The 25,809-nt window shown below is 38.5% G+C and overlaps 1 protein-coding gene across 1 annotated transcript in view; it reads left to right on the top strand.

Annotated features, from left to right (window-relative positions):
• Positions 1 to 25,809, top strand: part of STARD9 (StAR-related lipid transfer (START) domain containing 9) — a 63,019-nt gene that overhangs the window by 12,574 nt on the left and 24,636 nt on the right. Inside the window, exons 7-19 of the mRNA XM_010183103.1 lie at positions 483 to 555; positions 1,457 to 1,524; positions 2,514 to 2,611; positions 2,827 to 3,027; positions 3,419 to 3,516; positions 5,677 to 5,754; positions 6,604 to 6,678; positions 7,390 to 7,569; positions 11,386 to 11,437; positions 12,725 to 12,862; positions 13,765 to 13,847; positions 14,900 to 14,997; positions 17,401 to 17,448. Of these exons, the coding sequence (XP_010181405.1) occupies positions 483 to 555; positions 1,457 to 1,524; positions 2,514 to 2,611; positions 2,827 to 3,027; positions 3,419 to 3,516; positions 5,677 to 5,754; positions 6,604 to 6,678; positions 7,390 to 7,569; positions 11,386 to 11,437; positions 12,725 to 12,862; positions 13,765 to 13,847; positions 14,900 to 14,997; positions 17,401 to 17,448 (1,290 nt within the window). The remainder of the gene's footprint in view (positions 1 to 482; positions 556 to 1,456; positions 1,525 to 2,513; positions 2,612 to 2,826; positions 3,028 to 3,418; positions 3,517 to 5,676; positions 5,755 to 6,603; positions 6,679 to 7,389; positions 7,570 to 11,385; positions 11,438 to 12,724; positions 12,863 to 13,764; positions 13,848 to 14,899; positions 14,998 to 17,400; positions 17,449 to 25,809) is intronic.

The following is a 25,809-nucleotide window of genomic DNA, read 5'->3' as shown; positions in this document are numbered from 1 at the left end:
GAAGTGCAGTATTCCTTGCGTACTCATACTGATAGACCAGCTAATCTCCACACTCTAACAGTGTAGAACTATTGTAACAGCCTGTGAAGGGAGCCCCAGAAGTGGTGTATGAAGCTTTTGGACCCTTTGAAGTACTAAGAAATAAAAAAGGTACTAGGCCAGTACAGTGGTCTTGGGGATAAACTGTATGATGCTGTCTCTGGCTGTGCTCCTTTGCTGTGTTACACCTGAGCTATAAGGCTGCTTTAATGTATTTCATCAGAGTACTGCTGGTGAACAAAAACACCTCTAACTCGCCCATATTTTCCACCCTTCCATGTCCTCTGCCAAAAACCCTGTAATGAGATCCAAGAATACAGCCTACCATATTCTACAAGTTTTGCATTCTTTCATGTTCACCTATCCGCTGTATTTGTTATTTTGCTTTCCCTGAATACAGCGAAATAAGCCTTTGTAATTCAATGGTTTACTCTTCTTTCTAGAATCACAGCAGCTACACATATTCACAATGCCAGCAGCAGATCCCATGCTATCTTCACCATCCACTACACTCAGGTTTGTTAAAAATAATCCGGCTTCCTTTTCTCTTTACTCTCAAGAAGTATTGTTCAATGTGTTGTACATTGTTTACTTGTCACTGTTTTGTGCCGTTTGTAATAATCTCAGTGGAAGCTGTTATTTCCTTTGGATCACACTGCAGATGTGTTACACTTCCTTCACCGCCTGATGTGTTGAGTGTTTACTGAAGTATTCTCGTTCCTTTATGCAAGCTTGTAGTCAGAAGTGATGCCAAAGACTCGTTGTAAAAAGAAATGGTTAAAGTTCTAATCAGCCCTTTGAAATGCAGTACCCCTTCTAGGATGCTATGAAAATTACATGTGAATATGTTTGGAGTTATGCTTTGTCACACTTTTTTTGGATCCTTAAGTGAAGTGTAGCATTAGTTTAACAGTTACCAAGATTTTGTATCTGTCCAACTTTTCAGATGTGCTCATCTCTAGCTTTTGGCATCCAGTACTCTCCCAGAGACAATGCAGCCTTTCTCCAGAGGAATTATATCCTTCCCTGGCAGGGAAGTTGGTCAGTGATCCAATAGACCTTTTCTATCTCACACTTCTAACATCCTGTAATCAGAACATTTTGGGATATTTTTCAGTAGTTTCACAAAAGACCTTTGGAATACATTAGTGGAAAATAAGTCTGCAAGATCTACAAGAAAGTCTTTCACAGTCGCTAGGCAGTAAAGGGTTTTTTTCAGGAGGAAATCAGCATAAGAGGGTAGTTTCTCTGTCGGGTGAGAAAGCTGCTGAGTTAATGATTTGAACATAGCCAGTGGTCACAAAGAAAGGCAGTGAGACAGAAGTACAAATGAGTTTCAAACAAAAGAGGGCATCTATTTTATTTTCAGTAATTAATTAAGAGGAATAATAATCTTTATTTATATCTTTGTCTTCAGGCTATATTGGAGAACAATCTCCCCTCTGAAATTGGAAGCAAGATCAACTTAGTGGACCTTGCAGGCAGGTAATAACATAGTGAGGAGCAAAAGGATAATTTTATGTGAAGATGCTGGGAGTACTGCCTAAAATTATTAAATTTAATATTTAAAAACTTCATTAAAATAACAGTAAGCCTGACTTTTCTATACAATAACAAGGAATACTGCGCTAATGTTGTCTCTGTCATCTGTTCTTCTATATTGGGTATTGGATTTCATTGAGGTAGGGAATTCCTGAGACCTCAGGTTCAATACTGCACTATTGCATACATTTAAGGTAATTGCATTCAAACCTGCATTAAGTGACTTTTCCAGTAGCTTTTGGTGGAATTACCAAATCTAAGCTTGAAAAGAGAGAGAAAAAAAGGAATATATTCCCCATGGCTGCCTAGCATGGGCAGGGGAGAATAGTTCTGTCTTGCTGCTTATGTTGTTCGTGTTCCAGAAGTTCCCAAGTCTCTGATTTTAACTATGCATTTCACTGAAGAACATGTAATTATACTGAATTTGACAGAGAACAGAAAGATGGAAGTTGTGCTAAGGAATTATAAAAGAGTTACAGAGCAGGACATTTTTCTTTTTGAAGAATATAAATTGCTATGCATTTCTGAGCAGAGAAAGCAGCATTGAGGGGCTATACAGACTTTTGCACTGAGCCAGTCTGCCTTTCCGAAGTTGTGAAATGTATGCTGGTTTGTTTTGTTGTTTGTTTGTTTGTTTATTTGTTTTTAATTCAGAACCATTATTATTTGGTTGCCCAGTTCTTGCTTGAATTTATGTTTGGATGGATCTTTAACAGTAGTGTACACCAGTGGCCTTTGCTCATGGTTGGTTGTACTTTCTGAACCAGAGAGCAATGTAAAGTGTTCAAAGCATTTTTTTTTAATTGCAAAGCCTGTAATTTTGGTTTTCTTGTATATCAGGAAAATACATAATGCTTTCATGTTGATTGTATGTCAGTAATTAAGCATTTCTGTTCGGTTTGCATTGTCTTTCCCATGATTGCGTGCTACAGTGAAAGAGCTGATCCCAGTTACTGTAAAGATCGAATAACTGAAGGTGCCAATATTAACAAGTCATTAGTTACACTTGGAATTGTCATCTCCACTTTAGGTAAGTGCAGTTGTTCTTTGTATGGAAGGGTAGTGATAAAAGCATAGTACTCACTCACCATGTGCGATGTCTTAATGTTCATCTATATTTACTACAAAAAGCTGATGAACAGCTGTACGGTGTCTTCATAAACTGTAATGGTATCTAAGAAAATTAACCATCTATGACAGAAAAAGATAACCCCTTTCCTGAGCTCTGTTCTGTTTCTCCTTCAGCACAAAACTCACAGATGTTCAGCAGCTGCCAGAGCATAAACACCATAACAAGTGAAGGGGAGAGCAGTCATGCAGACAGTCCTTCCACAGGCAGCATCAGTGGGACCAGGCGACCGGCTTACATCCCGTACCGTGACTCCATCCTCACCTGGCTCCTGAAGGACAGTCTGGGGGGCAACTCTAAGACCATTATGATTGCCAGTGAGTTTGGTTTCTATTAATTGTTAACATTTTTGCACTACATTACCCCCTTAAAGTACATCTCTACTGCAGTGAGAAGACAACTATATCACTTAGAATCTGTCCTTGTAAAGATTCTCATAAATACTTCATAGAATACTCAAGGAAATGAAAAGGCATGCTGATCGTGCATGAAGTTAAGCTTAAGAGTCTTTCCAAGTTCATAGCTTTGATTTAAGGTGATTTATTAAGTTATAAGAACAGTCTTGAGAAAATGTTCTCTGTGAGCTTGATGAAATATCCCTAAGGATATTTTTGGTTTTGTTTTTTAAAGAAGCAAAACTAAAAAAATCTACCTTTTTGAGAATTGGTGAGTTAAACTGTTCATTTTCTGTTTGTTTTCTGTCTGTAGCTATCTCTCCTGCCAGCTCCAGCTACAATGAGACCATGAGTACCTTGAGATATGCTTCAAATGCCAAAAATATTATTAACAAGCCCAGAGTGAATGAGGTGAGGCCTTGAGTTGTGCTTTTCATTCTTATTTGGTTTTGTTGTGTGCATTATTTAAGTTTTATTCAGTATATCTACTCTAGGAATAAAATTCATACCTCTTTTTTCCCATGTTAATGAGAGCTAAATAGGAGACTAAATATTACAGAAATAATTTATTTGATCCCCTGCAACTTAAACCATTTAGAATTTCACACCTATTTTACATTCTTCATCTCTGTCCATTGAGTTTCAATCCTCCTTCTCTTTGAATTGTTATGACATTCATGTTTGCCCTGCACTCTTTATCCTAAATATTGATTGGTAGAGTAACAGATCTGTTAGGATTATTTGTCACTCCTTAACTTGTTATTGTAAGTGCATAATCCTCACAACCCTTCCTTTTGGCATGTTAAAAAGACTCTGTTAAGGTTGCTAAGTCAATAATTCAAAAGTTAATATGCCTGGCCTAAGGTAGCCTATGTAGTCTCAATCTGTCTTCTTTTCAGTACACAAAATGCTGAAGCCTTTAAATACATGGGAACAATTTTTGCCACAGAACTCCAGCTTCATTCATTGTAGAAAATAGGCCTGTTCCAGGCATGACACCTGACTGTATGGCAGATTCATCTGTTTGATTGTGCAGGGGCCCTTCCCTGGCTGCACACGTTAAAAGGTGGCAGGGTTATTAAGGGGAGAGTCTGATGCTGCCTTGGAGGACTGGATTCTGTTGCTGCCCTGGCTACAGCATTCTTGTTGAATGCTAGTCCAGATGCTTAAAGCAAACTTTCAATGTGTGCCTGCTTCTACCCCTGGTCCATAATTATCAAATGGGAAAAACATAGTCTCCCTACCAAAGTCATGACATTAAAACAGAATGATTATCAGTTTGGGGGGGCTTTAGACATTATAGTCATGAGAGCTGGCGTAAAAAGAATCCATGGGGAAATGCACCATTCTGTCTTCACAGCAAAATTCAAATAGCACATAATAATCAAGATGTGCAATCACACGTGCTAGAGATCTAAAACTCTTGAATTTCTGCTCTTTAGCTGAGCGTTCTTCACCTGACAGTCTGCATGACGCTAAGGACTGAATCACACTATATCCATTTCAGAGGACTGGATTAAGGTTTCACAAAGTCTTGGTTCTAATAGCTCCTAATCTTTGAGCAGTTGACTTTAAAACTTTAATAGTGTTCTTTTGTGATTTAGCCTGGGTATATCAAAATTTTATCTGTAGATAAAAGGACAGAGTCATTAGATCAAGAGATTTATTTGCTCTCCTACCAATACTCTTGAAGGAAGGAAGCCTTTTTAATACCAGGTTTCCCAAAATTAATTTGCATCATTATTATCAGCACCTATAAGTAGTTTTTAGACATCGGTAGTGGCAGCAATAGTGTGTTTGGTTTTGACAGCAGTGGTTCTCAACTCTGTGCCAGGCCACAGGCAAGTAAACACAGTCCTTCTGGGTCAGCTTCATTACATACACCCTCTTAGCCACCCAACTTATGGGGCCATCACTCTCTTGTACAGCCCGTGCTAAACCCTTAACTCCATCCCACCAGCTAGTTGCCTTCTTCCCCTCACTGCAAACTGACCTGAGCCAAAGTGTCTCTGGCAGCCCAGAGAAAGTTGACTCTTGACTGGAGAGTTCCCCTGAACTGTCTGCAAAAAGCTGTTTTCCAGAAGCTGCTTGTGCAGAGGTACCTAATCTGAAAGTGAGGTAAATGCATCCACACAAGCAGACAGGAAATGCTTCATGTATTAGCTATAAAGGTCTTTAATATCACGGTTGGTGACATTCTGATTTAGTCTCCTCCAGCCTGATTTTCTTCTCTACATGATAGAACGAACATTTTTCTGACCTGATGGGACTATTTTGAGGGTAAATCCATAAAAGTAGTGATGTGTCCAGCTATTGTCATGATGGGAACAAATACTATCTTAGGTCTGTGTTCAGAGGTGGAACAAAGTTTGTGGGAAAAGAGAACCTATCGAAGATGGGAACCACCTGCCCCTGAGCAGTACATCCCAGGGACTGGGCAGAGTGGAGCAGGGAGTACTGCTCTGAGTGTGCCTGTTCTCCTCCTGACTCTTGGAACAGCTCTGCATTGATTTCTTTAGCTAGAATTTTTTAAATAATTATTTTTCCAACATCTGTGTCTCAATGTTGCAGGATGCAAATGTAAAACTGATCAGAGAACTGCGAGAAGAAATTGATAGGTTGAAAACTATGCTGATGAACTTTGAACTGGTACGTAGGAACACTTCCCAGCTGGAGCTCTAATGGTGCTTTAGGTAGCTACAGTAGCTTACTTTCATCTTATCTGTTTATCTTTCCATGGTCATTGTTAATAGAGGGAAGTTAAACTGTTCTCTGAGGGATTTCACAATGATAAACTAACAATGATAAACTAACTGCATTTCTGTCTTTCTCCTTTCTCTCCTTTTATTGATAATCCTGAAGCAGTTGTGTAAGGATTAGAAAATATTTCCTTGCCCATCTTCCATGGAGTCAAGTGGTTTTGTTGTCCAGAAATACCGTGAAATAGAAATAATTCATTTGTAGGGATATGGAACTACCAAGACAGTGCAAAATATTAATCATTGATGTAATTTTCCTGCTAGACTTGTCACAGTCCTCTTTCTTCAAAAGGAGAACTAGTAGACCTCAATAGTATTTTGGAGATTTCAGCTTGACTGCATACTCTGTCCTCAGAAAGAAGTTGTGAGCATCTGTGAGTCCTCACAACACAGCTGTCACTCTGTGTTTTACCCTTTGGAATAATAATAGCATCTTGGTTTTCCATGCCATGGAGAGCATGTTTTACTGGGAGAGACTGAAACTGCGGTCCAGGATTTATTTACATGAAATGTCTCTCTGTTAATGCTCTTTCACCAGTTCTTCATAAAAACTTGCATGCAATAGCTAGAGAGGTGTAGACGTAGACTAGATGCTAGAAGGCAGTATCAACTGCCTGTGTATTTCTTCTTTTCTTCTCCTGAGCTTATCTCCTTGAAATCCTGGAGACTGAAAGTACATGCCTGCCACTTGTGAATAAGGAAACTAACACCTAGATCTTGGTGACTGTTGTTTGTACAGAGGAATTCCAGTCCTTCTTGGAGCGATGACAGGGATGGAAATCTGACCGAGCTGGTTCTTCAGAATGAAATGAAGGTGTGTATGATCTATCTGATGCTGTAACCCCCTCCTGTTTCACTGCGCCAGGGAGGATTGCATTGCTATTGTTTGAAACCACAGAGAAAATGTTTTTGTCCTAACCTTTTCCTGTTTGCTCTAAAGATGCGGGAAACTGCCATTTTTAATGCACCTTGGGTGCTCTCTACCAATTTGTGATGAAAGTCTTATGGCCTTAATGGGGTACTGTCCATTGTGTATCACTAAGTCTGCACGGTCTACTCCTTGTCTGAAAGCCGTCTCAATATATCACAGTAATTCATTATACAGAGCCTCTCTTCTAAGATTAAACTCATCCAATTTATTCAAAGGAAATTATTGTTCAGTCACCACATTACTAGGAAGATTTGATCACCGGTGACTTGGAGAGGTTTTGGAGATCTTTATTTTAAGTTTTGCTTAAAGACAGGCAAAACAACTAGTTAACATGGTCATATATCTTTCTGATATTTTGGGAATGGATCTTCAATAGATTAAACCTGATCACTAGGTGGTAGTACAATTTTTACCCTTTTTTTTGTTGTTGCCACAGAAATGTACTGCAATTAGAAATACACCTGCATTGCAACTGGTGAAAGAATTGTACATCCAGTAACTGGAAAAAAAATGTTGTTCTTTCTAAAGAAGTTTATGTATGAGAAAAAATAATCTACTTAATAAGTGAGATGGTTTTCTCTCCTATTCTTTAAGATTGAGCAATTGACCAAAGACTGGACAAGTAAGTGGACAGACAGGAAAGCCATCATGGAAGAATACAGTGTGGACATCAACAAAGAAAAAGCTGGAGTAACAATAGATTCTAGTTTGCCTCATCTGATGGCCATGGATGATGATATCCTCAGCACAGGAGTGGTGCTGTATCATCTCAGGGTGAGATATTGTCACTTGTCTTAGTCTTCCTTTGAATTTGAAAACTCTTTTTTCCTTTGGAAATGGAGAGGACTTAAGGTGGCATTACAAGAATAGCTCTCAAAAAGTGGAAGTTACAAGACACAAAACACAGATAATAGGGGGGAAAAGCAGAAAAGGATACGTGAAAATGAAGGAGGATTCATTTATGGAATTGTAAGTTGACCTCTTTAGAATGCATATACAAACTCTTTGATAATGTATGGTAAGCAAAGCAAAATACTCAAATTAGGCATTAGTAGTTTGACCACAAAGCAAGAGGACAGATCTGTGTGCCTGCATGTGTGTGTAAACATAAAGGATAGTGCTTAAAGCATATCAGACATCCTGGTCCAGATTTTACTGAGTACTTGTGTACTTGAGACTGGAAAACTTGTATATTTGTAGATCAAAGATCTGCTTTTTGTCAAAGCTCACTTTGGCAATAATTTCTATATATTGCTATTTTAACCCTACCAGGCCTGCCAAGTAGATTCCAGATGTGTAGCCTGAATACTAATTACTTGTGTGACTATTTTCCAGAATCAGGTAGAAATCGTGCCCTCATAGACATTGTTTTCCTGTGTAGCTGCTCATTAAATGCAAGGTTTTCACCAAGAACTTTCATGACATTGTATGTATATTATTCCACATTCCAGCTTATGATGTGGATTGCTAGGTCAAATAGTTTTAGGGGGTTTCTTTTTTATAAGTCAGTGCTAAACTGGACTTTAACTTTTTAATGCTGTTTAAATGAATGGGAATTACCAAAATATTGATGCTGTTTAATGTAAAAGGAGGTGCACTCACTACCAAAAACTGTGTTTAATATGATTGAAAATCATCTATCTGTGTACTGATCAAATATCTTAATCCAAATCTAGGTTTTGTGCTACTTGATATAGTTTAGGGACACTGTTAAAAAACTGCAACAAATATTTGAAAGAGAAATCATGCTGTTCTTTGTTGTGTTGAAGGAGAAACCTTACTAATTTTTCTCATGCCAGCAAAAGAAATGGTACCAGGTAATAATTAGGGACCAAATAAAAAAGCCCAGTGCTTATCAACATAGAACTCGAACTACTCAATCCTATATTAACATTAAATAGTTATTAAAAATAATTGCTACTGCTTACATGTTTTTCCATTATGTGCCATTTTGGAAACAGCAGATATTTTCACATACTAATTTTAACACCACCTGTATTAATTTAAAGAGAATAGTTTTAATGGAGAAACCTGGTTTGGAGGGTCACCTTCTGAAGTCATTAATGTCTCTCTGTCCCCTCTTTCTTTGCTCCTAGATGCTGCCTTTTCTTTTCTTTGTGCTTTGCATCTTTTAGACTTTGGTGTCTGTTACCTTCATCTGAACAACAAGAAGGTAAAACATTAGTGGTTCCTTACGTATTAGGGTTTCAATGTATAACAGCACTTTACGTTATACTTCTAGAGAGAGGTCATGGCAGCAGTCTTCAGATCACATTGTATAAACATTGTGTTACTCTTTTAGTCTCTTGTTATTCCATAGTATTAATTGTACTAATCAATGCTCTGCCTATGCTTAAAGAACCTTTCTTTCTTAGGTTCTGTTCCATTTTTCTGACTTTCATTAACAAAAATACATTTCCCCTATAATTTAACTGACCTTTTTGCATAGCTTAAAAAGACGGGATTTGTTTACATTATTTTAGAAAAAGATGTACCTTTCCTTTGCAAGCTTTTTTGAAAGTTGGAATACTCCCAAAACTAAAGGAGGAAAGCAAATCTTGTTCTTTATGGTTCTATAACATGCCTTGGAAGTTCCACCCTTAGGAAACTGCCAGAAGAAGGTCATAATATAAAAGTACTTCAACAGATATGAAGATGTACCTCAGTATGTTAAGTGAAGTTGTGTGATCATTTAATCTGAATCATCTTTCACTTTTTCAGTTAGAATAATCAATATGAAATGACAAAAGAGTATCAATACTTAAATTATTAGCTCAGTGATAGCATTTGTAAAAATGAAATCAGTATGGGCCTGGGTTATGGATATTTTTTGGTTTGTTTTCTTCAAGTTGAGTTAGTTGCTTGTATTGTACCTGTACCCTCACTCTCAGCTGCAATATTTAGTTGTACTTAACACAGAATCAACCCGCTAACTGGGATACTGTTGTGAATTTCATGAGCCAATACTGCTGTAATATACTTTTCTGAATTAAATTGTATTACCAGAGAGTTATTTCAGCACATTGGAAAAAAGTTTCTTTTGGAATTATAACTATCTCTTTACTTAGTCAAGAAGATAATTGAGAAAGAGGTGTTTTAGGAGTTGGATTACTTCTCTTTGTGCAAAATAAATAGTGCTAACTCACTTGATGTTCTGAGATGAGTCAAAGGCCATATAGATGATAAGTTAGCTACAAGTTGTGGTCAAGCCAAGTGGATATTTTGTGGTTGAGTCTACTGAACATTAAGCTGACATGTAACCTCATAATTACTCCGAAGCAGGGGTGCTGGGAACAATCCAGCTTTTATCCTCCCCAGCAAGGGAGTCTCAGCAGGGCTTGTAGTAGAAGGCTCTGTTATTTGGTTCAGTTCCACACTGTTCAGAGAGCTGAGCTCTATGAATAACTGAATGATAATCATTCCCTTCCTCTCCAGTGCACAAAACCACTGTGATTTACCCATAATTACCCATAAATGCATCGTCTTTCAGTAATGTGCAACTTCCCTTCTTCTAGTCTTGAGGCTTCTGATTGCTACTTCTTGCTTTATCTTTAAATCTAGGCTATAATATGCTTGGAGTAGAAAGCATATTCAGTTTGTTCTAATTAGAATACAAAAATCAAGTAGTTTAATGACAGTAATTAATTTTAATATGACTGACAGAGTTGCCACTAAAGTAATTTTGGAGCTTGTTCGCTAATCAGTTTACAGCAATCAAGCATAGTGTCTCTTCAGGGCTGGGAAACAATCTTGCTTTGCTTTCCGAAGGAAAAAGATAGAACTGGTAATAGAAGATACTAGGGAGGTAGTAAATTCATTGGGGTTTTGGTATGTTTTTCTCATAATGGTGATTAAATGTCTCTGGTTTATTGATGTTTGCACTGTACTGCACTGTACATGAGAATGCTGTCTCCCGTGGTGGCCCATAATGTGGTTTGTGAATGTTTGTTTTTTGAGACTTTTGTTACTAGGCAGTTCTTTTCTTTGAAGTTATTGAGTCTTCAAGTTTGGGAACTTGTCCATATCCCATAACCACCAAGAAGACTTCGCATAAATGTCATTTAAGTTTCAGAAAGAAGTTCTTTAGTAGGTAGTTTAAAGAATTCATAATCTGAGATAAAGTTCCCGTACGAAATAGGGATTCTGTTACTTTTATATCTTGGTTTTCATTGTGAAATCTTAAGTGTAGTTAACTGAATTTAATCTGCATAAATATTTGTAAAAAGAAGTCTCTCATTTCTACAAACATCAAGTCTCATTGTAAAAGTTCAAAGCATCAGAACGTGTGTTCATATTCAAAATATTTGTCTCAAGCACATTCCAAAAATCATCCACTGAGGGTTACTTCATCTACTGCAGTTGTAGTAGGAGAAGCTGACATAGCTGCAGGATAAGAAGTAGTTGCATCACTGTGGGATACAATAGACTGAAGTGTTATGAAGCAGTAGATAGGGATTTCTCTAAACAATCCAATCCAGTCATTCAGAGGTGATTTGTTTCAGGTATTTGCTAATATGCTGTACCAAAGCTTTTCTAATCATTATGCACTTTCAGTAACCGACTTTTAAATCAGTTTTTTTCTTGCTTTAGGAAGGAACAACCAAAATTGGAAGAAGCGATTCAGACCAAGATCAAGACATTGGTAAGAGAATAATAGATCAAATTATGTTATGATACGGTCAGGTCAAGCCAAGAGGTTTATGTTTGGCATGTGTAATAGCTGTTTGTCAGCTTTCCTTATAGAAGAAGGTAAATAGAAGAAAATAATTGTTCAAGTTGGCTAAAATCTTTCAGTTATTTTTATTTGTTGTTGTTGTTGAAGAGGTCAAAAAGTCAATAGTCTTGACCTAAGTGAGAGGTCTCTTTAGAATTTTCTTCCCACTTGTGAATGCTATACTAGAGTTTAAAAATATCTCTGTCCAACATCCAATCATAGTATCTTGTTTCCTAAACTAGTGGCACAAGTGATCATTAGACATTAAAAAAGTGTTTAAACTTTCCTTGGGCAGAGTATTTTAGACGTAAAATCCAAAATATTCAGATTATCTATTTAATTTCATTTCTGCTCTTAATTTTAACAGTCCCTCTCAAGAACTACAAATTATGGTAGAGACTGAAACTATACTGAAATTAGAAACCTCGTGGAATCTCAGCTGTGGTTAATTCTGCTAAGTTTGGTCAAGTTTGATTATTTTTTTACAGTAGGTTAGGAAAATATAAACAATAAATGCCATAATAGCAATAAGAAAATTCAGGACAATAGAATTTGCACATCAGCTCACAAATCAGAAAGTAATGTCTAGTTTTCCAGAACCAGAAATGCTTTGAAAGAGCAATCTCACAATTTTCAATCAAGTAAGTTTTTCTGTGATTTGATACTGGGCTAGCAATCAAAGATGAGTTGGAGCTGTTCAGCATGGAGAAGAGAAGGCTCTGGGGAGACCTTATTGCAGTCTTCCAGTTCCTGAAGGGGTCCTACAGGAAAGCTGGGGAGGGATTTTTACAAGGGCAGGTAGCGATAGAATGAGGAGGAATGGTTTTAAACTGGAAGAGGGTAGATTTAGACCAGATATTGGGAAGAAATTCTTTACTGTGAGAGTGGTGAGACACTGCCCAGGGAAGCTGTGGATGCCCCCTCCCTGGAGGTGTTCAAGGCCAGGCTGGATGGGACTTTGAGCAGCCTGATCTGGTGGGAGGTGTCCCTGCCCATGGCAGGGGTTGGACTGGATGAGCTTTAAGGTCCCTTCCAAGCCAAACCATTCTATGATTCTATGACAATTTACTCTCCTTGTTCTGCACATGAGATAGTTCTCCAAGGTACGAAGTGTGCAGTCATAGTGTCAAACACTGCATGGTACTTCTTTCTGTGGAAAATAGTGCAAACCCAACCCCTTCATCAGGTGAGATAAAACAGATCTATACACTGTAGTTTTGCAGGGACGGTGGATTGAAAGAGACCATTGTATGATAGACAACAACTGTGGCATTGTGACACTGCGACCAGTTCAGGGCGCACACTGCACTGTGAATGGATGTGAAGTCACTGGCTCATGTCGTCTGTCACAAGGTAACGCTTCCTCTTTCTATGAGTGTTGCCTTATACTCAAATTCCCTCTGGAGTTTAGAGACAAAGATTTATGGAACTCACACAAATATAAGAGATGCATCTCTCCTATTGCTGCCTAGCACCGCAAGGTTTGATTCACAGCCAGAGCTTCCAGACTGGCACAAATAACTACCCACAGAAAGTAAAATCAAGACATAAGTGACAATATTAAGACCCCTTTTGGCAGCAGTGGTCTGCAGCCTTCTGAAACAGGAAGACCTGTAGTCAGAGGCAGTACTGTGGAAAGTAGTGGAGGGTGGCTCTGAGCCAGCTCTGACCACTGGCAGGGTTTTTGGCAATTGGACAATACAGTTGAAATGACCTTCAACTTTTTCGCAGTGTTCAGGTGGATGGTACTGGTCACCAAGTCATAGGCTATGGTGAATAAGCTCAGATGAAATGGATAAGGCTAACCATATTTTCAGGTTGTTTAAAATAAAATAAAATTTAAAAATCCAGTTTCTGGGAACTTGCAGTGATACAGATTCTTAAAAAGATAGTGTAAAAGCAAGTTTTCAGCAGTGGGTTGGTTATGTTTTTGTTATGAAGTTATGCTGGTCTTTAATGTGAACGGGGAATTTACTGTTACGTTGGGTTTGCAGAGACCTCCACGATTAGTTTGCTTGGATGCTCTCATGACAGAATGATAACTGCTGTTCCGTAGTGGCCAGCTTTAAAAATAGTTCTTTGCTCTGTGACTGTCACAAAGCTGTTTGTCAGAATATCTTTTTTTACTTACTTTTCTATAGTGGTCTGAATGTGCTGTAGTCTGTACGCTGGAGTTTAGAAACTGCTAACATTCTAAGAACCAACTCTTTGATGAATTATGTCTCTGTAGATTTCTAATTAATTTTTGTTCACAGGGGCCCTTGTTGTCCTTGGCAAGTCTCACAAGTTTAGATTCAATCACCCAGCAGAAGCTGCTGTCTTAAGACAAAGAAGATCAGTAAGTTCTAAGACTCTGTGTCTTTCTTTTCTAATTCTTTATTGATTTCCCTAATTATTTTCCCTCTTAAAGAAAAGCCTGGAATAGGTAATGTTTCTTCTCATCATCGTATTCACTTGCTTCATTTCCTCCATCTAATGGTCTGTAATGACACTAAACCTTTTGTGGGGAGAACACTAGTGCTTCTTTCAGATGTGCTTAGCAAAAGATGATGCAGACCCCTTGAATAATTTAGTGCATCCTATTTCTAGTCATGACTACAGTGGGATTGAAACAGGAAGGCAGAATGCTGCAGTGAGAAGATCAGTTAAGAATCTTTCCACATTTGATATTTTTCTGAATGATCTTTTTATCTTCTTTCTTTTGTCGTTTCACCATCCCAAATGGCGTATACTAGAAAAAATGGAAAATTCATCAGATTAAGTGTCTGAGTATTGTTTGCCCTGAAAGCACCTCATTGTCACATACATCAGAAATAGATAAAGTATTTCTTGGTATGTTAATCACAGGAACCAACTACTGCAAGATAGTACTTGGTCAGCTGGTTCAAGAATGAACCAGAAAAATCCCAAAAAATCCCCCAAAATAGATAATTCTTGAAATGATTTGCATATATCACTAAAAAACCTAACTTAAGGAATGTAAATTTTCAGGTTTAGGACATAACCAAATTATCAACTGATACTGGCAAGAGACTACATTTTTAAAATGAATTTTCATGTAGTAACATTTTATACTTTCTGCTCGTGTGTCCTTTTGTACTCATTTTTGTAACTAAGGGGCTTAACTTGCATTTGTTTTCATTCTTAGTTTCTTGATTAATGAAACATGCAGTACATTGAAACAGAGCTACGAGAAGAGATGTACTCAGTAACCGATACTGCAAATTATCAAAGACTAAGCAGAAGTGTATGTCAGATTATGAGCTCACATGGGAGGTGTTATGCAGCATTGCACGCAGTAGTCAGCAGCGTCAGTATTAATGATAACTTGGAAGTTCCTGGCTTGCTGTGATATTTTTTCTTCCTGTTCTCATGTTGTCTGTTTTGTAGATTAATGAAATCCCATCCATTCTGAGCTGTGGAGCTTTGGACTGGCTCAACTTGGATGGAAGTTGTACCCATTCTCCTCACCTTTCTTCTCTTGATGAGTAAGTTTAAAAAAAACCCAAACAATTTCTCATATGGGACCCTGTCTGAAGCTAGGACTTGGTTTAGTCAAACCTAAGTTGTATATAGAATAGCTCCCATCATGTTTTCAAGTGATCACATAACAGTGTCGGAGAAAATGTGTTGGCCAACTGACTAATATACAGTGTTCTGATATCCAAGTAACAAACCTGAAGAATTATTTATTGATGCACAATGTATATTGCTGGACAACCTAGAAAATGCCTTGGATGAGACTATCAGCCTTCATTCAGCTCATCTGCACATCTACATTATAGGTGTTTTGATTTACAAGCTAATCTATAATTTTTACAATATTACTTCAGAAAGGACATCTCTAGATATGAATCATGATTTAGCCAAGGTAATTATTACCGATTCAGTTTCCCTGTTACTTAGTTGTGGAAATCAGAAGATTTGTTTGTTCAGAAATTCTCTTTAGTTCAAGTCCTCACCGAGCCCTTCATCTCAGAAAGCCATTGTGATTCTGGTTTCAAACTGAGCAGTAGATAAGGCATAGATTGCTTCAGAAACATTGAGGAGCTGCTCATATTGAGCATGTCTAGTGTATACTTGTCATGACAGAGCCTTTCTGAAAGGGAAGGGATTGCTGTGATGAAGACAGTGATTGATATGTATCAGGAAAATGAATTAAGGTATCTCCTGCGTGGCAGTTCATAGTATTGAAAACAGAATATCACAGAATTCAATGTAATTGGGTTCTTTCTCTTTTTTAATTCCTCTCAGCCTGGCACATTCAATTGACCTGTTAAAGGCAAGAAACAGCCATCTTCTCATTCATATCTGTTGGTAGTTCTGCTTCTTGCTAGAGCTTTTTTTGGTGTGGTAACATACTGAGAATCCTGTATCTCTTTCTAGAAGAAGTATCTCATCTTGTTTTTATGAGTATAAAATGTTACCTGTGTTTTGAACATCTCTTCATACTTCTGTTCAAGTGGCTTGCTTTCCACCTTGAATAGTGTGTTTTTGTGTGTTCTTTTAAATGTATCTAATCCCTGCATTTGCTTTTCATTTGCTGCAGTGATACCTTTCTATACACAGTGATACTTGAGTTTGTTTCTTTGCTGAGGTACATTTTTACACATCACTGCTGTTCTTTTCTTTGTAAAAATTACAAAGAATTTAAAAAGAAGAGTTTGTCTAATGACCTTCAAAAGTAGATACCAAGTTGCTCTTTACATGGGTATAAACATCTGAGGTGGAGCTTTTGTCACAGAAATTTGTTGATGGTCCTAGAAAATCCTGCAGAAATCCCAAAGCATTGCGAGCAGTTTAGCACTTGATTTTCCCCTTTTTAATCTGGCAAAACTGAAAAACACTTCTGATTGATTTTTTCAGACCATGTTCAGGTAGCAGATTTGTTTGTGTTAATCAATTTTTTTAATCACTTGGACAGGACTATGCATATTATATTGCTGAACATTACCCTCATATCTACCTAGAGTGTTTCAAATGGTTACTTCAGTGAAAATGAAAAGCATTATGGTATTGCATTTGCTTGATGTTTATGAATGTCCATCTATTACAGGAATAAACTATAAACTATGCCTAATATTAGTTGTCATTCACCTGACAAAATCCAGAGGTCTTTTTTTCCCTCTTTGATAGTTTTTTTTGGCAAAGGTAAGCCGAATTGAACAACTCGGTCTTCCCTACCAGTAACCAGGAAGCCTGTGTTTCTGTCTAGACCAGTAGTTTTGCTTATGGAGGGGGTTATGATCAAGATACCTAGCCTAGTATCTGTAATATGAGAATAAAATTATATATATGTAGTCTGTCAAATGTCCAACTTTTGTGAAGAAAAGTCAATGTCAAGTCCTAAAAAGTGTGTCTGAGGTAATTTGCAAGCTCAGTGGACTATAGGGAGTGCTTATTTGCTCATCAATAAAAAGTCCACCTAGTCCAGTGTCTTATTTCTGTCAGAAAGAGATGCTTGAAAGAAAATATAAAAATAGAGCAAGCTCATGCCCCCCTATAAAATTATATATATGTAGTCTGTCAAATGTCCAACTTTTGTGAAGAAAAGTCAATGTCAAGTCCTAAAAGGTGTGCCTGAGGTAATTTGCAGGCTCAGTAGACTACAGCGAGTGCTTATTTGCTCATCAATAAAAGTCCAGTGTCTTATTTTTGTCAGAAAGAGATGCTTAAAAGAAAATATAAAAACAGAGCAAGCTCATGCCCTCCTACAGCCCCCCTACAGCCCCCCGCCCCTGCTTGTTCTTGGTGCTCTCCCAACTGCTAGCAATCTGCATCTTAGAGTCTTCCTCTACTGAAAATTATAACATCTCTGTGTATAGTAGGCTTCAGTGAAGTTTTCTTGCCTTTTTTGAACCTCTTAATGATTTCCATTTTCTTTTTTACAGTCAAAAATGTAGAAACTGTAAAGAAAACAAATGTTCTCCTGAACTAAGGTAGGTCTAAAACACACTGAATTTGTTAGCCTCTCTAGCATTGTCTTTCTCCTGTGCTACAATGATTTCTTCCAGAAGGCATGCAAACTAGCCTTCACGCTTTAATTAGACTTCATCATATGGAAACAAGAGTCTGTACGTGCAGCTGAATTACAGGCCAGTCTCTGCAACTACGTTTGCACCTTTGTTACATGTGTAACCTGTATCCTAAGCCATGACTAGAGTGGGGGTTACACTGAAGCTGCCACCAATTTACAATGTATCAGAACCTTAAACCAGAATAAATAAGATGTCAGTAGTAGGTACTGTGAATACTCATTAGTATATGAAAAATGCCGTGGCAAATTGGGTTCTCCTCTGGTGAAAAGAAAAGAGCATTATGGAAGAGTCCAAAAAAGAAGTGCTAGCATAGAGCATGGTTCATTCATGCAGAGAAGTACAACAACTGACAAAACTCACAAAAAGTAGTTCAGAATTTGTTGGGCTTCCATGGATTTAAATATTCTTCAATCAAGAACTGATGCTCTCTTGCTTTCTTGTGGGGTTTTTATGTCACAACATGTGAACATGTATATTATGATAGTGATTCCTTACAGTCTCATCTCCTGTGCTGTCACTATAATGACATTATTTTCTCATGTGCGTTCATGGGTTGAATCACCTCTAATTGTATGTTAAAATATTTTGAGAAATGGGAGAGAAAACCAATTCCTACTGTTGCACCCAATAATTGTAACTTTAAGCATGAAACTTTTCTTTAACAGGAGAGTGATTCATTGTACTGTTACTTGGCTGTTTGCTCATACACCCTACTCAGAAGAGCCTCAACACTTCAAACCTGATGTTTGTTGTCAGCCAGCTTTGATAGTCACAAGCCACGTAGAAAGCTTGTGACTGGCGTCAGTCTTCATATGACAGTATCACCACAAATAAGTTGATAATGAAGTTCTTGCTCCTGTCGTTGCCTTAATACCGTACTGCATATAAATATAAAACCTGATTTTGTTCTCTTGCTGGTTTGAAAAAAAAACACCAGGGGTTGTTCCATTAGAGTGCAGTGGTGTAGCAGTACTTTGAATTAATTTTAGCTGCTTGTAACATGTTTAAGCTCTTTTTCCTTGAAAATACCAACACTGTTAAACCAGAAAAAAAATCCTCTTATAAGAATGTGTGAAATTTTACTGGACTGGAAAGGAAATAGTGCCCATAGATATGGCATCTGATGCTGGAGAACACAACAGTTATTATTCTAATGTGGTACAGTTAACATGCCCAACTATTATTTGTAAAAATAGTACTGCGAGTTCTTGCTAACAGCTTTCATTTGAGAATTTCAAAGTGCTCTACAGATAAAGAAATCTTTTACATCTCTTCAAAGATCCCTCAAATATTTCATTTCACAGAGGAATGCACTGTGTCAACTACAACAAGTCTACAACTTACAGCAGAATCACACATAGTGTGTTAGCAGGGGAAAGAACTGATTCTATACGTAACTGAAATTGCAAGGGGAAAACCTGTGATAAATTGTAGTCCCAGCTGAACTGGAATTTAGCAAGGCAGCAGTGACCTTTACTGGAGTGTGTCTGTATCTTGTGCCTGTGACTCCTTGCCAAAGAGAGCTCTGGTTTAGAAGCGTATTTAAGAGTTGCCTTAAATAAGTTGCTGCCTTATTGCTGTTTGGGGATGGGGGGGAGCAGTTAGGCAAAGACACAAAAATTGGCTTTGCATTAAAAAAAGCTAAAACACGAAAGAAAACTCCGAACAAAAATGCATGGGTGTGCTTTTTCTGTAAGCAAACCAGCTAATCAAAAGTCCAAATGATATTTCACCTGATGGTGACTTCACCGAAGGGGATTCCTCTGTGTGCACATTTCTGGAAGGTTCTTATTTTTAAGGGTTTCTGACTCTCCTGGCCATTTTGACTGATTTCTGGATCCCACCTCCTGCTCCCCATGCCCCTTCCCCCTCCCCCTTCCCCCTTAATTTGCTTTGAATTATTGCTTTAATTTGCTTTGAGTTACTGCTTTAATTTGCTTTGAATTATGTGAGTGGCATTGCTTCAGGAGGCTGGAGGAGGTGGTAATGCAAGGTCTCCGTATGTCCTTCCTCGCTCTTCCCTTTGCTGTAGGGAGGAGAAGGGAGCTGTTTGAGCCCCTGTGCTAGGCAAGAGCAGGTACGATCCTGTGCAGCTGCGTAGTGCCTGCTGCTGTGTGATGCTCTAAAGCCCTGCAGGAAGGGCCCTGGATTGGACACGAGTGGAGGGGGAGGATGGAGCGGGGCTGGATGTATATCAGTGGATAGGCTCGTAAATCTGACCTGTGATTGCTCTCAGTGCTGGGATTTGCAAGGGTGCAAAATGCCTTGCCAACAGCTTTTTTTTCTGCCTCGTTATTAACTCCTCTTCCCCTGGAAAAAAATCATTTGTAACAGAAAAATGGGACTTGAATACTAGGCAGACAGAAGGATAGGGATGCTAACTTGACTAATGTTTGCTTTGAGAAAACTGGCAAATTTCAGCTTTTAGCAAGAGTGGTTATTTTCACTTGAGTTTCTCTGCTTGGGCTTTATGGTTTTGTTGCAGGAGGCTTTCAGCCTCACCACAGAGCTATTGCTGCCATAGTTACTGAAAACTGCATTATGCTGTAGCAGCCGCCAGCCTCTGCATCAGCAGTAGAAGTGTTTGGGGAAGAGGGGAGGAGAATTGCACAATAGGATCCCGGAGAGCTGATGACAAAACAGGCTGGAAAAAATGTGGATTTACAGATGGTTCATTTAGCATGCATCATGCAAACTTTGTGGAGAGAAAAATGAGACGGAAAGACAATCCGGCAGCATTGGTATAATATGAAATTTTTCTCAGTAATTTGTGCTTCTCTTTAGTTTAAGGTTGGTGTCTTTCTGCCGTTGTAATTTTACTTGCTCTTTTTAAAGGTTTACTTGGAGGAGGGGTAACTGTTGACACTTCTTGCTGATTTGGTACACCTAGAAATCTGCATGCTTTTATGAAATTCTGTGCAGGGTTGTTTATTTTTGTATGCTGTGTGCCAGAGTATGTGAAACTAAGATTTTATGTATGTCTCGATACCTACAGAAATGAAGCTGTTTGTCTTATGTTTGTCCTGAGGTTATATTGTATTCTTCTAGAACTATACCGAGTGCAGTTTGCTTATGTGGAAAGGCAGGGATACAAGCAAATAGCAAAAACTGGGCTGTGCTGTTTCCTGCATCTCATAGGATTCTTCTATTTCAAGTCTTAATATAACAGTACATTTGATTTAAAATGTTTTAGATTAAAGAAATGAGTGATCTTATCAACCTGTTACAGAATATGGCTAAATACTTAATTGAATTGATATTTGGTTTTAGTTTAATCATTCAAACATGTATTACACAAACCTATTGTCCTTTAAATTTTCTATTAGGTGATTTAGCTACAAAGTGTGTATGAATCTGTTATTTTCTTTCTGGGCCATTGGCACTTCATTTTTTTTAGTTTAGTTCATGATGTTATTTCCACAAAGCACCAAGGGTGTGTTGACGTGACATAGCATGTTCAAAGGTAGAAAGGCAGCGTTCTTACTTCATGTTCTTGGTTTCAGCAGTTTCTGTGAGAGACAGACCTGTATCCCTAACCCACACCAGCCAGTCCTTTTGCTCTCATGGTCAGTGGTCTCACGACCAGAGGAAAACCACTCCATCTTCTGCCGTACCTGTGTTATGTAAGTGGCTGTGCAGGATTTCTCATTAGCTTTTTGTTACCCTTGAGAAAACCATCTTTAAGAAGGAATTCCATTAAAAGCTGTTTAATGTTCAGTCTCTGTATTCAGGTACTCAGGTGTCTCTTTGCTGCCTGGTGGGTTGTTTTGGTCTGGTTTTTTTACTATTAAAAATTAGGATAGCAGCAGAACTGCAATTCATATATATATACACCTTATAGACTCATAGAATGGTTTAGGTTGGAAGGGACCTTAAAGATTATCTGGTCCAACTGCCCTGCCATGGACAGGGACACCTCCACCAGACCAGGCTGCCCAAAGCCCTGTCCAACCTGGCCTTGAACACTTCCAGGAGGAGGCAGCCACAGCTTCCCTGGGCAACTTGTGCCAGTGTCTCACCACCCTCCCAGTAAATTTCTTCATAATATCTCATCTAAATCTACCCTCTTCCAGTTTAATACCATTCTCCTCATTCCATTGCTACCTGCCCTTGTGAAAAGTCCCTTCCCAGCTTTCCTGTAGGACCCCTTGAGGAACTGGAAGGTCACAATAAGGTTTCCCCAGAGCCTTCTCTTCTCCAGGCTGGACAGCCCCAACTCTCTCAGCCAGTCCTCATAGGGGAGGTGCTCCATTCCTCTGATCAACTTCATGACCCTCCTCTGGATCTGCTCCAGTAGCTTGATATCCTTCTTATGTTCAAGGCCCGCAGTACTCCAGATGGGGTCTCATGAGAGCAGAGTAGAGAGGCTATTTTTTTTCTTTTCCAGTGCAATGCTTCCCTTGGCATGCCTTTTTCAGCCCCACTGTCCATGGGGCTGTAGGCTTTGTGGTTCTCTGAACGCTAAACCTAATACTTGTTAGATCTTGGGGCCAAGGCTTATGTCATAGAATCAACATAGGGCTGTAGGCTTTGTGGTTCTCTGAACCCTAAACCTAATACTTGTTAGATCTTGGGGCCGAGGCTTATGTCATAGAATCAACATAACCTTCAGCAACTGTGTTTCATTACAGAAACTTTAACCTTAGAGAGAAACAACTGTACCAACTAGCTGCATAACCAGAACAAAAGCATTAATAGTAATGTAATGGTTGCTGTGCCATGTTTGTTTCTCCAAAGTTTAAAGTGAAGTATGGGTATGCCTTTATACTCCTTGCATTTGTGGGGTGTAGTCGTAGTATGGAGCTGTTATTAATAACATCAGTTTGGCCTGCATCATGTTCTGCTCTGTTGGAAAGGATCTTAAGTTTCATGTTAGTTCAGCAAAAAGCCATTACTACACACATGAGGGAATACGCTAGTGCTTATGAGAACAGCAAACAGCACACTTCCATGTACATTGTTTGCATTGCTTATTCTCTGATCCTTCATAATATATGGCAGGGGTGGTGTGGTTTCAGCATTGCTGGAAAGTCTGGGAAGAGCTTATGACACTTTTCCAGCTGTAAACAGATGTTACCTGGCGGCCTCTGGGAGCATTGTGAGGTCTTTGGATTGAAATGCAATACTGAGTTGTCTCATATACTGAAATATTCTGGGTTTCAATTTGCAAACAATTTGAACTCTGTTAGGTTGATTTTATGGAAAGAATGACTGAGAGCTAAAGGTCATGATTAAGAAGAGTATAAGACATTTTGTAAGAGGAATCTTAGTTTATCTAGTTCTAGTAAACAGTTGCAGAACAGGAATTCTTTGTCTACTACTTTACTATCATGCTCAGCTTTTCAGATTTACTGGCAATGGCTCAGTTTCCTCAATCTCATACAGAGTGGTGCTAATAATGATAAATGAATAGAAATCGACTTTTCTGATTCTTGACTTTCTGATATTTTATAATGGATCCTCATCGCTCCTCCTGGATGAACATTGCTTCTTTCACACATGTCTCAGACTAAGTGACTTGCCCAAGGTCATGCAATTGGCCAGTAACAAATTTAGGCTCACGTTTTTCAACTTTCTTACCACTACAGGAGTCAGAGTTTTTGTATGTCTGTTAGCAAAACAGATTAAAGACTACCCAATCGTCAGAGTAGCTGCAGAGACTTAACATTTACAGTTGCTATAAGGGTTATTACTTTTAGCATATCAGTGAGAAGAGGCTTTGGCTGACATCAAGGCTCTGTTAGGTTTAGTGCGCAGGCACCGAGAAGCAGTCCTTCCCTTGAAGACCTTGCAGCCTAAGTACATGAAAGCACAGACATGAGATAACTGCTTCAAAGTCAGAGAGGTTTTCTGTTTCAGATCAATACTTTGACCTCTAGATTATATTGCTGCTCCATTACATTTCCTTTGGAAATTATGGAAGATAACCTGGAAGCCGCATTCAGGGAAAGCATCCATCTGAGTTAAAACCATGAGAGTTTTTCCTAAATGAGATCCTTCAGATTTAATACTATGTTTGAAAAGTGATGCTGCTTTAGTTGAGCAGTCTAGCTTTAACCTCTGAGTTTGTTCCCCAGTAGCTGGTGTCATGACAAATACCTGAACAGCTGGAGATCTGTAATGGCCATACGAGTGTTTCAGTGCAGCAGTGAAGTGTCAATTCAAACCTACTTCAGCTGAATAAGAGATGAGGCATCCCTGTCCTATTTCTTGGGGATTAATTAAAGTTTATCCGAGAGGAAAAAATTACATGCCACAGATTGTTGGCATCTTCATAGTCAAACCAAGGACAAATAGATCTTGGAGCTGCCTGTTTTTATAATTTGTTCCTGTGGGTCCCAAACAGACACAAGCTGTTTAGCAGAGTAGCAAAGTTTGTACTCACACAGAATCACACAGAATTGCTCGGTTGGAAAAGACCTCTGAGATCATCACGTCCAACCGCTCCTGTCTACCCCCTAAACCATATCCCTAAGTACCTCGTCTACCCGCTCTTTAAATACATCCAGGGATGGTGACTCCACCACCTCCCTGGGCAGCCTGTTCCAGCTTCTGACGACCCTCTCAGTAAAGAACTTCCTCCTTAGCTCTAACCTGAACCTCCCTTGGCACAGCTTGGTGCCGTTTCCCCTTGTTCTATCCCCCATCACCTGGGAGAAGAGCCCAGCACCCACCTCTCTCCAAGCTCCCTTGAGGCAGTTGTAGGTGGTGATGAGGTCTCCCCTCAGCCTTCTCTTCTCCAGGCTAAACAAGCCCAGTTCCCTCAGCCGCTCCTCATCAGGCTTGTTCTCCAGAGCCCTCACCATCCTATCTACTCTGAGCAGAAGGTGTTCCTTTTCAGTTATTCTCACCAGCTTTACATTTACATAAACATTAAAACCAAACTGAATTCTATTTTCCTCAGGTGAGCGAAAGAGAGTCACAGTAATATTGTAAATTATTGAACTTAAGACTTTCATGTAACGAGGCTTTCCCACTACTCCTTAAGAAAGTGACATGGATGTTCCCTGTAAAGGTACTCCAGAAGATTGGTAGACTTTTGATGCTTAATTGTTTCATCTGCTTTGTCTGCTAATCTAGCACATGGAAGCAAAGTTGTTGCTGTGGAAATGATTGCGTTGAAGACATGCTTACAGTCTAAATAGTTCTATAATAGTTCTAAATAGAGATGTCAAATTAATTCCTATGTAGCAAAGGTCAAATGCTTTTTTCATACAGGTGACCTTGTATTGGTAATGATTTTGCAAACAACATCGTGTTTCCAAAGCATTTCATTTGAAATTATATTTTTGTTTTCTTTTGGCCTTCAGGGACTCTTTAGAGTTTTGATACCTTTGCTCTCTTTAAAAATGTAATAAACACTTCTTAATACATCATTTACTTCATTAGTAAAATATATTTTAAATAATTTTTCAAGACCTAAAGAGCTAATATTCTGAGGTTACATATACTGATGTGGTGTTTAGAAACAAAACAGGCTAAGATCATATGTCACCTTTATATATAATACAACTTTAACGTTAAGAATTTCTGATCATAAAGTGTGGACAGGTAGAATATGTATTCCTTTCAGAGGGTTAATGTATTTTGAATATTATCATGGATCATGCTAAGAATAGATACTATTTTGATTGTTACTCTGTGTGTGTGTGTGTGTGTGTGCATTTAACATTTTAGCACCCAGTCAGGAACCAAACATCTTGGAAGGGACTGTAAGGCATTTTTTCACAGGTTAGTCACTTTTCTGATCACAATCCTGCTCCAAATATAGAAGCAGTAACCTAATATAGTTGTTGTTCTCATCCAACCCAGAGAACTGGGTGATCAAGTTCTTGCCTTGGTACTGCCAGAGACAGTCGGTGTAATCTCAGCAGTGCTTGTAACCCTTTTTAGGTTGAAGATTTTTGACCTGAAAAGAGAGAAGAATGTTTGTCATTTCTGTAAAGCACTTTGAAGTACTTAGATGGCAAATATCCTATACAGGGGTTATAAAATTGTATGACATACAAACAACCCACCTCCCCAGTTTCATTTTTGGAAGAGCTACAGCAAAATGAAAAGTGATAATATCTTTAAAATTATTTTTGCTATTGTCTTTCTGGTGGTGGAATTTTCTGCTTCACCATGAGAGCTTTCATGTTTGCTGGCATTTATGGTACTTACAGGATTGTAGCTTGTTGTGACATGCATACACAGCTACTTTACCATCACGATTTTTTGTCAGAATGCACTTTCATGGAACAAAAAAATATCTTGAATGTT

Source organism: Mesitornis unicolor, unplaced genomic scaffold, assembly GCF_000695765.1.
Source record: "Mesitornis unicolor isolate BGI_N332 unplaced genomic scaffold, ASM69576v1 scaffold1054, whole genome shotgun sequence".
Classification (NCBI taxonomy): domain Eukaryota; kingdom Metazoa; phylum Chordata; class Aves; order Mesitornithiformes; family Mesitornithidae; genus Mesitornis; species Mesitornis unicolor.
This window is presented reverse-complemented; position numbering and strand designations above follow the sequence as displayed.